General features: G+C 35.2%; 1 protein-coding gene across 1 annotated transcript in view; it reads left to right on the plus strand.

Moving 5' to 3' along the window:
* The first annotated feature begins 1,582 nt into the window (after nt 1-1,582).
* Nucleotides 1,583-12,737, plus strand: part of LOC140169507 (gamma-aminobutyric acid type B receptor subunit 1-like) — a 58,242-nt gene continuing 47,087 nt past the window's right edge. Inside the window, exons 1-2 of the mRNA XM_072192769.1 lie at nt 1,583-1,932; nt 5,628-5,765. Coding sequence (XP_072048870.1) covers nt 1,603-1,932; nt 5,628-5,765 — 468 coding nt within the window. The 5' untranslated portion in view covers nt 1,583-1,602. The remainder of the gene's footprint in view (nt 1,933-5,627; nt 5,766-12,737) is intronic.

Raw genomic sequence — 12,737 nt, forward strand, 5'->3', positions numbered from 1 at the left:
AGTATCATCAAGTAATCAGATAATCCATAATTCCAAGATGGCATCCAATATGACCACCAAAACACTTAAATGGCAATTCAATTACCCCACTCGCTATTCGAGGCTAGTTCTAAGCTGTGGTGACCTTTTGTTATTATGGTTATCTTTTTTATATTTCTTGCTTTTGCGAGCTTTTATTCACTTGCAAATAAAACAACACATTACACACAAGATAACACAAAAACAAAACAACGTACAACTACATCGGTATTAGAGGATAACAGAAATGGTAAGTTACAATTCATCCAGGGCCAAATATACACGAAGACATACATTTATATATATACCTCAGCCCACAGTCAAACTAAGAGTTAAGGTTGGTCTGAACCCTGGAATTATGGAAACTTTCGGGCTATGATAACTTCTAAATTGTTAGTATAAAGTATATAAAAGTATACATATTTAGAATGGCAAAAAGAAGTGGGCCAAAAACCGTTATTTTGGGGATTTTGGGCCAAAAATGGCATTTTGGCCCAAATTTGACCTTCTAAATATGTATACTTTTATATACTTTAGACCAACAATTTAGAAGTTACGAGGCCCGAAAGTTTCCATAATTCCAGGGTTCAGACCAACCATAATCAAGTAGAGAAACGGATCCCATTTTTGGAAATGAACATGGAGCTTATACATTCTATGTGCACAAAAGTGTTCAAGTTTGATAGTATCCCCCAAAATATTTTTAAAACCATTAAAAGAGAGTCTAGCCTGATCACATCTGCATTTATATATAACACCTCGCAATAAGCATAATTTGGTTAATACTAGTGACAAAATCAATATTTGTGTCTAAAAATCCCAAAACCTTATTAAAAACGTTAAGATCTGGGATTATATCAAAACTTTGCCAGAAAGTATTCACTACTTCGCAGGCTGCAAATAAATGAAGAATGGTTTCCTTCTGTACATGACAATACTTACACTGATCATTGTTTGTTAATCCAACTTTATATAACCAATCATTTGTTGGCAGAATATTATGCGTTATCCTAAACTGTAGCCACCTTAATTTTACACCTAATATTATTATGGTTATCGTTGCTTAAGCTATTTTTTTTTAAATATATTTATTTTTCTCGGTTTGCTCTATATACCGGTAGTTATTTCTTAAAGTTGTTACAAAGTACGATCAATCAGGGAAGTGTCATACCCTGGTGTCATATTGTTAAGGAGCTATGATTTGAATGAACCCTGCGAGTTTTTATTTCTATACTTTCGAGCACATGATTTTGTTTCGTTTATAATTTGTCAATTTGTCGAATATCTCAGATATATTGCCATACGTGTCTGCGATAGAGGGAAAGAAGGAGAGAAAGAAAGGAAGAAAGAAAATCAAGCAAAAAGTATTTAACGACATGACATTAATAAGGAAGAAAGAAAATCAAGCATAAAGTATTTAACGACATGACGTTAATAATCTGTTTGTGGAACTCCTTTTAAGGGAACACACCTACGCATGCGCCATTACGATACAATTACATTTACACTATTGAATCTCACGCTACAAATCACCACTCTTTCTTTGTGACAATTGTGAGCAATTGATCGTTTGTCTCTCGCAAAATGCATTGGATTCTTTCTATAGCAGTTATCATTTTGAACTTAAGGAAATTTGACTGTTTCGCTCAAAATATCACATCACGTGCACATATTTATTCTACTGCAGAATCTGCAACACTCTGGCAAATTACAACTCAAGTCGACACCGATTCTGAAGCAGGCAATGGGTCGGTATTCAAAATCCCCCTTTATATTGGCGCGTATTTTTCTTTCGGAGGCGGATGGGATTGCAGCGGGATAATTGTCGCTGCCCAAATGGCTTTAGATCATATCAATGCGAGGGAAGATATATTGCCTGAGTATGAGCTGAGAATGATCTACAATGACACACAGGTAAGATAGTCATTTAACTTTTCATATAATAGAATATCAGACATCTGTATCTAGATTTTATAGGCGAGTGGTCAATCTATCACCAGGGGCCTTATGACGAGCTGCTAACACTAATAGCATTGTTTAGTTGTCACCGTACACCACGAATGAGCCGTAAAGTCGGACCGAGCAATTTTGTTTTATTTCGTGTTTAGAAAATATATATCATACGCTTAAAATTGTATATCATTTGACTTCAAATGATGATCTTTGCTCCGTCAACAAAATGGTACCTTTGTCGGTTCTACGCGTGTCTCTTTTTCCACATTGCTGGTAATAAATATCAAGCAGTCATAATTGGCGGCCATTTCAAATCATCCCCAAGTCAACGAGGTTCAGGAATGTCCTCTCATTGTTAATTGTTGGTTATACATACCTAGACAAAATACAATGCTTTGTAACCCACCACTTGAACAGGATTTAGCCAAAGCAAACAAAGACTAGAGCTATTTAAGAATTCTATAGACATAGGTAGAAGCTTATTATCCTCTTCAATATTAGGAATATTGATTGGTTGAAAAGGTGTTTGACTGGCGCTATCAAAATGATATACATGTAGCACCAACTTGAGGTACCCATGAATACGACCTTCATGTACATCTTGTACTGCAACTAAGAATACAATTTATTGTGGTGAGTGACAACAGATCTAAAACATAATTGTTCACCAAAAATCATAATCGCTGACAGTAGCCTAAACCCTAAAGCTACTGCCAGGGTGCGTGGGGTTTCTTTAATTATTCCAAAGAAAGGAATATATTTTGTGGTGGATAGTTACGTCTTGCATAGATCAGCTACTCCCCACAACAAATCAAACGATGCTATCAGCAACTCACCATAATACCCACGGGCAAGTATTGCCCATTTGCCTGTAAATTCTAGATCCATAACCCTAAATCCCATACCTAAACTTCGACCCCAACTATTGTGGTCAGCCCACAAAATGTCTATCAATTCTGCAGAATACACACGGAAAGTTAAATATAGTACAACGTGTATCTAATAAAATATTACAATCAAAACAGAAACATATCAAGAATACAAGGTCGCCCTTCAATAACCGTACCGCCAGTAACTCTTCATTTTTTGGTATTTAACACATTTAATGCCCGAAAATACAGAACTAAATAGTGGATATTTTCGGGAATATAACAGCTATCGCATCATTTTTGAATTCCGACAATTAACCGATCCGTTGTTGAATTCTACCAATTTCAAATTAACTCCTCGCTTTTAATCCATTCCACGAGTCAAACCCAAGGTTACTTGAACAATCATGATAGTACATATTACCCCAAAAAGATCTTAACGTACTGATGAATATTTTTATACAAACGCTGAGACCAATGTGGGATGTTAACCTGCTCTGTAAGAAGGAATAATCAAGCTTTGGTATAATCTTACCTTATTCCACTTCAATTGGTGGTCTTGAATAAAAGTTATGCTTCATTTAAAAGAGGTGTCAAAACTTGACCTATGTCCTAAAGTATTCGCTAACCGAGTGTTAAGTTCTAGAAAGATCGAGATATTCGCCGTAGAAGTATTGATGTAACAGGGTTAATTACAATAGCAATAGATGAATACAATTATTCAATATATCGCCCTGCACTACAAGTACGTTGCATTCGTCACATGTCTACACTCATTGATTGAATACAATATCACTTTTTTCAAAGATCAAATCATTCTATAGAATTACGATCTTTATCCCTGTTCTTTGACATATGTGGTTCAATGCATAGGTACCGCGTGAACGTTGTAACACAGGGCGATAAATTCAAAAATTGTATTCATATATATTATATGGTAGTTAATTCAATGGTTATATCACTTCTACGGCGAATTGGGAAAGTATAATGAAAATAGGCACCATTTTGAATTCCAACCTGGCGGCCAAATAGCTGGTCGGAAATAAGGGGACAACTTAATTTTAGTTCTTTTACCTAATCTCTTCCTGGTCAAAAAAAAATCAAAATATAGGCAAACAAGCCAATAAATAACACAAGCAGCCATACTATTATACGACTTGTGCTCAGTGTTCGGTGCTGTAGATACAAATAACGGATTAAAAAATAGATATTTTCGAAAATGTTCATATTTCAGGAACGAAATAATCAGTTTTCAAAATTAAAAAAAAAAATGTAAAATCATGTTTGATTCGGGCATGAAAATACCCAAATAGTTAAGTTTCTACCGGTACAGTTTTTCAGGGACACCCTGTACGGTTCTGTTTGTTTGTTCGATTCATATGTCAGTGGAAGCAGACTAATTACTCAACACACTTGTAACTACGTACGAAGTTACGGTGATTTACATAATGTAGAGAAAATAGATGCAATTCCGTTATTTTGGATTTTGATGCACAAACGCTTCAGATTTAGACATCCGTTTACATGCATAATTATGATTGATGTATATATTCACAGTAAGAAACATGCAATGCATTTAAATTCGGTCAAAACGTGACTTTTACCATCGCGATTATAATAATAATAATATTAATAATGTCAGTTTGGTACAGTGTCTTACAACAAAAGCTATCAAGGCGCTTTACAAAGAAAATGAAAGAGGACAAAAGCACATAAATTATTTGTATTATACCGGGTGTTCCAAAAAAGGTTACTTGTAGAATTAAAAAAAAAATCTAAGTCAATGTTAGCAAATATAAATGTCTTTTTCATGACATAATATATGTACCCTTTACTAGTAGTGAATGTTAAGCTTTACACGCATTCCTGTGCAAGTTGTTTACCATGCATGTTTACTTGACATAATGAAACATGATCGAGGTTCACTGTCCGTTCAATGCATTTGGCGGGTCATTTGAGTAGGTCCAACCATAGCATGACAGACGCAATATGTTAATTATTATTCTGTTGAACAGTTTTGATTTTGAGAGTTCAGACAGACATCAGTGATTCCAACTCATCAAAACCCAAACGAAGCCTAAATGCAAATTGTTATTAATTTCATTATATTGATGGCAGAAGCAGAAATGCCTGTCGCAACTTAGTGTTTTTTTAATGATTGTCTTCTTCTTCTTCCGCTAAATTGGATTTCACATAGCAATGCGCGCGGGTGTCTGAGACATACATTCTTTTTTTCTTGGCCTAAGATCGGTTAAATTTGTAATCATTTGTTGGTTAATTCTGATTCACACAACAAGAGTAGGTTAAAACATATTAGTTAAAAGTTTACCCACATATTCAAAATACAATTTTATATTTTCGATAGTTCTGAGACAGTACATGTCAGAATAGCCACTTTGTATCATAACACACAAAAAGAAGTGCATTTACAAATTAACACTTAAAAAGGTTAATTAGCAACTGCATTCTTGTAGATAATTAGATTTGGAACAGAGTATAAATGATTGGTGGGTCAATTGTCAATCCTCTTGTGTTTTGGATTTTATTTTTCTTCCCGATCCCGAAATAGCACTTAAAAACGTCGTACTATACTTTGACCTTAAATTTAATTTTGTTCATTAGCCTCTGACAACTGGTGCTTTATTCGCATCTTGTAATTTAATTATACTGTGTTGATTGATCATTTAGTCCAGAAATGTCACGTGAACTAGATCATATAGTTATTAAACCATTTTGGAAATGAACGCTTATTATAATGACGTTTTTTGTTATGTTTTCGTTTTACAGTGCTCATCTGGACTAGGCACACGTGTTCTATTTGATCAGTTATTTCGTGAGCCACGAAAAATTGCACTTTTAGGAGACGGTTGTTCTACCTCAACTCAGGCAATTGCAGGAACATCGTATCATTGGAATCTCGTAACAGTAAGTCAAAATGCTTTTCTTAACAGTAGCCATTCTCTTAAGCTGTTGTTACACGAAAATTACGTCATTCTAAACTGTGCACAAAAGTTATCGTTGAATTGAAGTGGGCTATTTCAGAGAAAAATCGACAACTAAACACAAAACCTCTCACGGGAAGACAATAAAGGTCATGGACTTGACATGAGGGGATATAATGTATTACTTTATTCTGACAAGAAGACATGCCCAGCAAGCACAAAATGTTTTCGGCATCATTCGCAAAGGTTAGAAAAGGTTGCCAGAAAACGTTTAAATGTGGGGTTATAAAAGGGTATAAAACGTTTCATAACTTTCAAAAACATTTTGGTAACTTACTGCAAACATTCTAACATATCGTTATTTAAGTGTTGACAAAATATTTGGCAAAAAATGTTTGCAGAAAATATTTTTCAATAACATTTAGAAAGCATTTAAAAATATTTAAATATTTAGTCTGTTTTCATACATAAAACGTTTTAAAACGTTTTAATGAGCTTTATAACCCGGCATTTAATGTTATTAAAACGTTTTGAACAAAACCAAAACCTGTTTAAAATGTTTTAAAAACGTTCTGCGTTTGCTAGGCGCATCATTCACATAAAATAGAACGAATCCTTAAAAGAAATGCCGAGGAGACAGTTTCCCTATTTTTTCTACCCTTGCTAATGAAAATTAATCCTTTTGTTAAATTTTATATTTGCCTCTTTTTTTTTGTAACCCTGCGAGATTCGGGTCCAGACTGCATGTGGTTATTACAAACGACGTTAGGAATGACATAAACCGGTTTGAAGGAGACTAACTCTCAGCTTGAACGTTGGTCCATAAGCACACATTTGAGTAATGCACTATTTTGACTTCGAAGGAAGAAAATGTGGCTAGTTTTTTAGTTAAAAACCCGATCCTGGTAAAAAAATATCGGGATTTCGCAAGCGATCTTTATCCATATAACAGGCATTGTCGGATAAAAGACTGCAAAAATAAAATTCGCGAACAGCAAGATTCTCAAAAAGTATTTAAATTCCAACCAGAAACGCTTTTCAAAAACATATCACCTTTTTGTAAAATAAATATGTAATCGTGCAGGACGGTAGCTAGCATTGTCAGTCCGGGGTCAGTATCGTCCCTTTTTTACTCCCTTTCACTTTCCCTTTCATTCCCCCTCCTTCCCTTTCGCTTCTCTTTCTCCCTCTCATTTCACTTCCCCTCCTCTTTCTCCCTCTCCCCCCTTTCTCTTCTCTTTCTCCTTCTCCTTCCCCCCTTTTCTCTCCTTTCTCCCTTCTTCTCGTCCCCATTTCCGCTTCTTCGTCTCCATTTTACTACGCTACTGTAATCGCGGACAATCAAAATTATTTGATATCAGAAGGACACTCTTCGTATTCAGAATGCAATTCGATATGTCTGATGTGCTCTAATGTCCCACAATAAATACTGTCCAAACGTTCATACCCCACCCCTTTTAAAAGTTACGCTAAGGACGGACACTACGTTGCATTAATTATTATGAAAATGTTTCTCTTAGAAAGGGATTCTATGCTGCTGTTAATATTTGTTTACAAATTAATAGTACAACCATTGCCACAGGAAATTTCGATTGGATTTTTAATTGGCTGTCTCTCTCCATTCATATGATACCCCTCTAAAAATCATCGTGATATAATGTATGCAGTAAAATGCCATGATCAATCGTATCATAGGCTTTTGATAAATCCAGAAAAATACCAAAGGTATTCATGCCTTTATCAATCGCTTTACCGATATCATTAACAAAATCCATTACACAGCCGTGTATATTAGGAAAGAAAAAGAGCAAGGTACACCAACTTGATGTAGGGAAACAAGTAAAATACAGACTAGACAGTATGCAGGGGGGCAAAAACAGAAAAGGTAGGCATAAGAAGTAGTCAAAGTTCGATAGCCAAAATTTACCAGTTCCAAGGCCCATAGAAGTGCTAAACTTGCAAAAACAACAAGGATCAATGGGAATACAAAAGTGCACTAGAACGAGTGATTAAAATCACCGTGCATATATTTAGACACGCTAAACCAAACAAACATAGGAAAAAAAACAGGCAAAGTTCGATGGCCAAAAATTGCCAATACCAGAGCCCACAAAAGTGTCTGTAAAACAGTACAAATGTACACTGGAAGTGATGAAACTCACTATGCACATAAAGACAAACAACACCAAATCGAGAACCCCCCCCCCCCCCCAAAAAAAAACCCCGACGTTTCGAACAGATAAACTGCTCTTCTTCAGGGACAGACAACAAAATATAAAATCAAACAACAAGAACTACATGCTGTAGTTTAAAATATGAACTTTTATAATTATTGCATACTTCTACTTCTATGGTAATGCCAGGCATAGTCCATCAGCTTGGATTTCACGCAAGATAAAGTAATAATAAAATGTAAACCTGCATTTTAGCTAGAGATGGCCTGCCAGGCCTGGCCTAGTATTGTAATTCATGATTGCACAGAATATATTAATATGCCACTTACTTTTGTGCTGGGGTCAGGCTCTGCACACAAACTTTGTACTTCTTCAAAATTAAGGCTGCTTTTTGCCATTGTGCTAACACAAGTTCACAGCTAAAATCAGAACGTATTTTAACAACAAAAGTATGTATTATAGTTAAATTGAATTGAATATGACCTGCATCAAGATTAAAGACTCCACAGCCCCTGTTAGACCACCAAACCGCTCTCGTCAACTTCTAGTATTGTCCCGGGGGGGGGTTGAGGGTCACTCCCATTGTAGCCTGTACACCATCCGCGATAATGAGAACGCGTAAAAGGGTAGTTTTTCGTGGGTAGGGACGATACGCGCGTACCGCGTTTAGGGTGTCAAAAACACTATAAAAATTTGAAAAAAGGTACCAAAATTGCAATTGCTAATACGCGGAAATGAAATTTAGGGTATGAAATTTGATACAAGGAATAAAATTCCTGTTAAGGGTATCGTTTTAGCCAAGGGTTAAATCTGTTTAGGGTGCTTTTCAAAAGTTGATTATCGCGGATGGTGTACAGGCCACAATGGGAGTGACCCCCCCCGGGAGTATTGTCCTGGTGGAATTTTCGGGAGTGAAGATTACAATGTACGAAGTACAAGATACAAGGTACAAGGTATAATGCATATGAATGTACGTGCGATCTCCTTATGTATGATTCAGCACATATCTTGACACATGTCAGGTCAGTGATGTAAACAAATCTCTTCTCAAGCACAAGAGTCACCACTTTAGGGCGTAGACCACCAAATAACTTCATTGAAAAGCACGTAAAATTGAACTTTTTTACAAGGCGTTTTCTACCCCACTTGGCAATATTTTTCCCTTTTTTACGTCACCCCTGACTGAATTTTAATTTAATCTTTTTGTTAACTTTTAACAGATTCAGTTTATTCACCAAAACTAGCATTAAACTTGTCCCGTTAGCAGTAATTCGGACAGGGCCTACTTATCTTGTGAAATCGATTTGTATAATTTCATATCTATTTTAGTCATTGATAAGTTAGCATCTTTGATTTAAATCAGAACATGCCAACTTCACGAACAACATGGTCCCTAAGGACACAGTGGCGTAACTTTGGGTCAGGGTGCCCGGGGGCGAAAGTAGTTCGGGTGCCCCTGACCAACAATAATCAATTTTAGTATTGAAAGCCATAGACCTACCGAATAACTTACGAAGTGTTTCAGATTAAATCTATATCATGTTTCAATGCAGTTCATGTTAATAAAACAAAATGTTTTCATATTCTCTAATGTCTTTACTTTGGAGACTCGTCAGTGACGTAGCAAATGGCGCCCAGGGGCAAGAATACAAAATACACCCTCTTCCTAAAGCAATTGCGTGCGGGCGCGCGAAAATGTGCATAAATACCACTAATTTGGTATTTAATCAAGTTGAATTTAGGTCTTTAAAATGACAATTTATATGTTGCACTGCGCGCGAAGCGCGCGAGAAATTTTGTGTTGAATGGGCCCCCAAATGAAGAGTAATTCAATGCATGGTGGGTAAAGGCTTCCACTTCTTTCCTATAACAAAGTACTATCGTGTCAAAGGCTATCCAGGCTTGGGTGCCCCTTAGCCCGGGTGCCCGGGGGCACGCCCCCCCAGAGCCCATAGGAGTTACGCCACTGTAAGGACACCACATTCTCTCCAGTAGCCATATACTTTTAACCGGAACTCATCACCATTGTACCTTTCGCGTAGTGATTTGGTGTAATGCGCCCTTTATTAGTATTATTTATTTCCACTCTGTTAGTACAGAAACAATGGTAACCTATGTATTCCATGACATATTTACCAACTCTAAGGATGTAGTGACGTTGTAACAACAATAACAACAACAACAACAACAACAACAACAATAATAATAATAATAATAATAATAATAATAATAATAGTAATAATAATAATAATAATAATAATAATAATAATAATAATAATAATAATAATAATAATAATAATAATAATAAAAACTATAAAAACACAAGTTTTAATTATTTGCTTATATTATGTAAAATGCGTAACTGGCAATAAGAAATTCAAAAATCACAAAAATTTCGAAATTATTGCTTGTCTTGATCATCGGGCGATTCGGAGCATTTTTAAAATGTGAATGAATACTACGTAAGAGTTCATTAACCTTTGATCTATTTGACGTAATAATCCCTGAGCTGCGCATCCTACAGAAATAATGACAATTGACCTTTTTGTTGCTGAGACGGAGAGTTTGAGGTATCACACAGCATGATTGGAGCAACATTTACATTTTACATCATTATAACCTTTGACCTAAATTTTGGAAACAGGTCCATTCCTATACACCTATACAATGTATCTAAACATTTCCAGCTTTTAACCACAATGTTTAGCACTCAGTTTAATTTTCTACCTGTCTATATAATAGGTGCAACTTTTGGATAGGGGTGTTTTTCATTCAAAGGGTCACCATGGCAACAAAATTTGGGCTATTAAGGCAAATGAGGCATCCAACTTTGCAAAACAAAAGTGGGATTCCCTTTGCTATTTCAGTTTAAAATTTTTATGCATAGATTTTGAGTTATTATCTATAAAAAAAGGGGGGGGGGTATTTACTTTTTGGTAAATATTTAGTTGATATCACTACCGAGGTAAATAATATTTACATTATTTGTAAACCTTTTATCAACTTGTTTATCATTTAAGGTGCACACTACATGGACATATTCAGGCTTCCAAGGTCATTTGATGGTGCCCCAGTACCTAAAGACAGGAGTTGTAGAAAAATCTAAAATGTTTGTAGTGTGGTTAAACGGTTGGCAACTTGATAATAATACGAACTGACACTTTAGATGTAGATTGGTAGTGATTTATTTCTTCCATCATTCCTTCCAAGACTAGTACAGATATAAAATAATGTGTATATGGGCAATTCCACGGTAACTCGTGCTACATTTTTGGGCGTCCTTTTACATACTTTGTGCTCCAGTTTTTTAAACTCATTTGATTGGAATCTTTATTTTTGTTGTATTTTAATACCCAACATTCAAGGCTAGATCCTCATAGTATTGCTAAATGAATATATCAATTTTGTATGTATGGGACAGCTGCGAAAAACGGTAAATCGTGCTACGGGCGGTGGCATGACATGCTAAAAAATCGCTCATTTTTATTATGATCGTGTCCTAAAACAAAAACCCAGTAAAGCCTAATTGATTATATGATAAGTAACTGCTATGCTAAGGTTTATCTTGGTATAACTTAAAAGTTTTGTCCCTTATAGTTTTACATTGACTGGCAAAAACATGGTAACTCGTGCTACAGGTTAACAATAACTTTGACATTAGGAACGATGAGTTGTATCACCAACAAGCCATTATTTACCATAACAATGTTGCTTAACAATATGCAGACTATTGTTCTCATTTGGGAACCAAAGGCCACACACAGTATTGTTACTGTGCATCCATCCACTTTTGATTTGTAATGGTTCATCCTACTGAAATTACTATACATATAGCATAACATCCCATTGCAATATCGCGCAGGTAAATCAGAAACATGTATTTGTGGACTTAACATGGTTTGGAAACAAGCTCTTCATTATTTCTTCAAATGAACATGACCTTATCACATTATAATTTAGAAAGTTCAATCTAAAACTCGCTATCAATTTATGACAATAAGAAAGGTTTCCGTGATAATACGAACTTAGTTTCCCTTTGTTTAGTCATGTTGTCGTGATGAACGTGCCACAACACAAAGAGTTTCAGCTGAAGTCAAATAAAATAGTATAAGCATTTAGTAAACATGCAAGGTCATCTAAATGCAAAACAACCGTATATGGTTCCATAGAGCCTTCATGGAAAATAACGATTAACCTTGCAGGATAGATTTGTTGAACATAAATCACTGCAACATTATTTGTTTGTTTGTTTTTGTCAAACATTTAAGGTAGCTGTGCCTCTCAGACATGCATGTCATAAAAGTGTCGTTTTTTAATTATTCACGCAACACATATAAAATAACACATTTTTTTAAAGGCAAGACATTAAGGGCTCAGATAGCGACATTTTCACGTATTTTGTGTGTGACCAGAGGGCATATCAGACATATCGAATAACATTTTGAATACGCACGGTTGTTTGATGTAATGTAAAAAAGTGTCATCTTAAAGAAAAGTTGAACAATGATGGCGCTATTTATCTTAAATCTTGTTTGCATCCTTACAAGGGATATACACTTGTACAATAATGGTATTAAAACACCAGAAAAATACTAACAAATGTGAAGAAAATACTATTTATCATGAAATGTTAGGAATAAGTCATATTATTTGGCTAATTTAAATTTACAATATATGTAAATAGCGCCCTCAATGTGCACAGAAATGTACATTTTATATAATAAAAATTATCACAAAAAAGCAGAAAAAGATTAATAATTTGATATAGAAACTATCTAGAA

The sequence above is a fragment of the Amphiura filiformis genome, chromosome 14 (genome assembly GCF_039555335.1).
Source record: "Amphiura filiformis chromosome 14, Afil_fr2py, whole genome shotgun sequence".
In the NCBI taxonomy this organism is placed as follows: Eukaryota; Metazoa; Echinodermata; class Ophiuroidea; order Amphilepidida; family Amphiuridae; genus Amphiura; species Amphiura filiformis.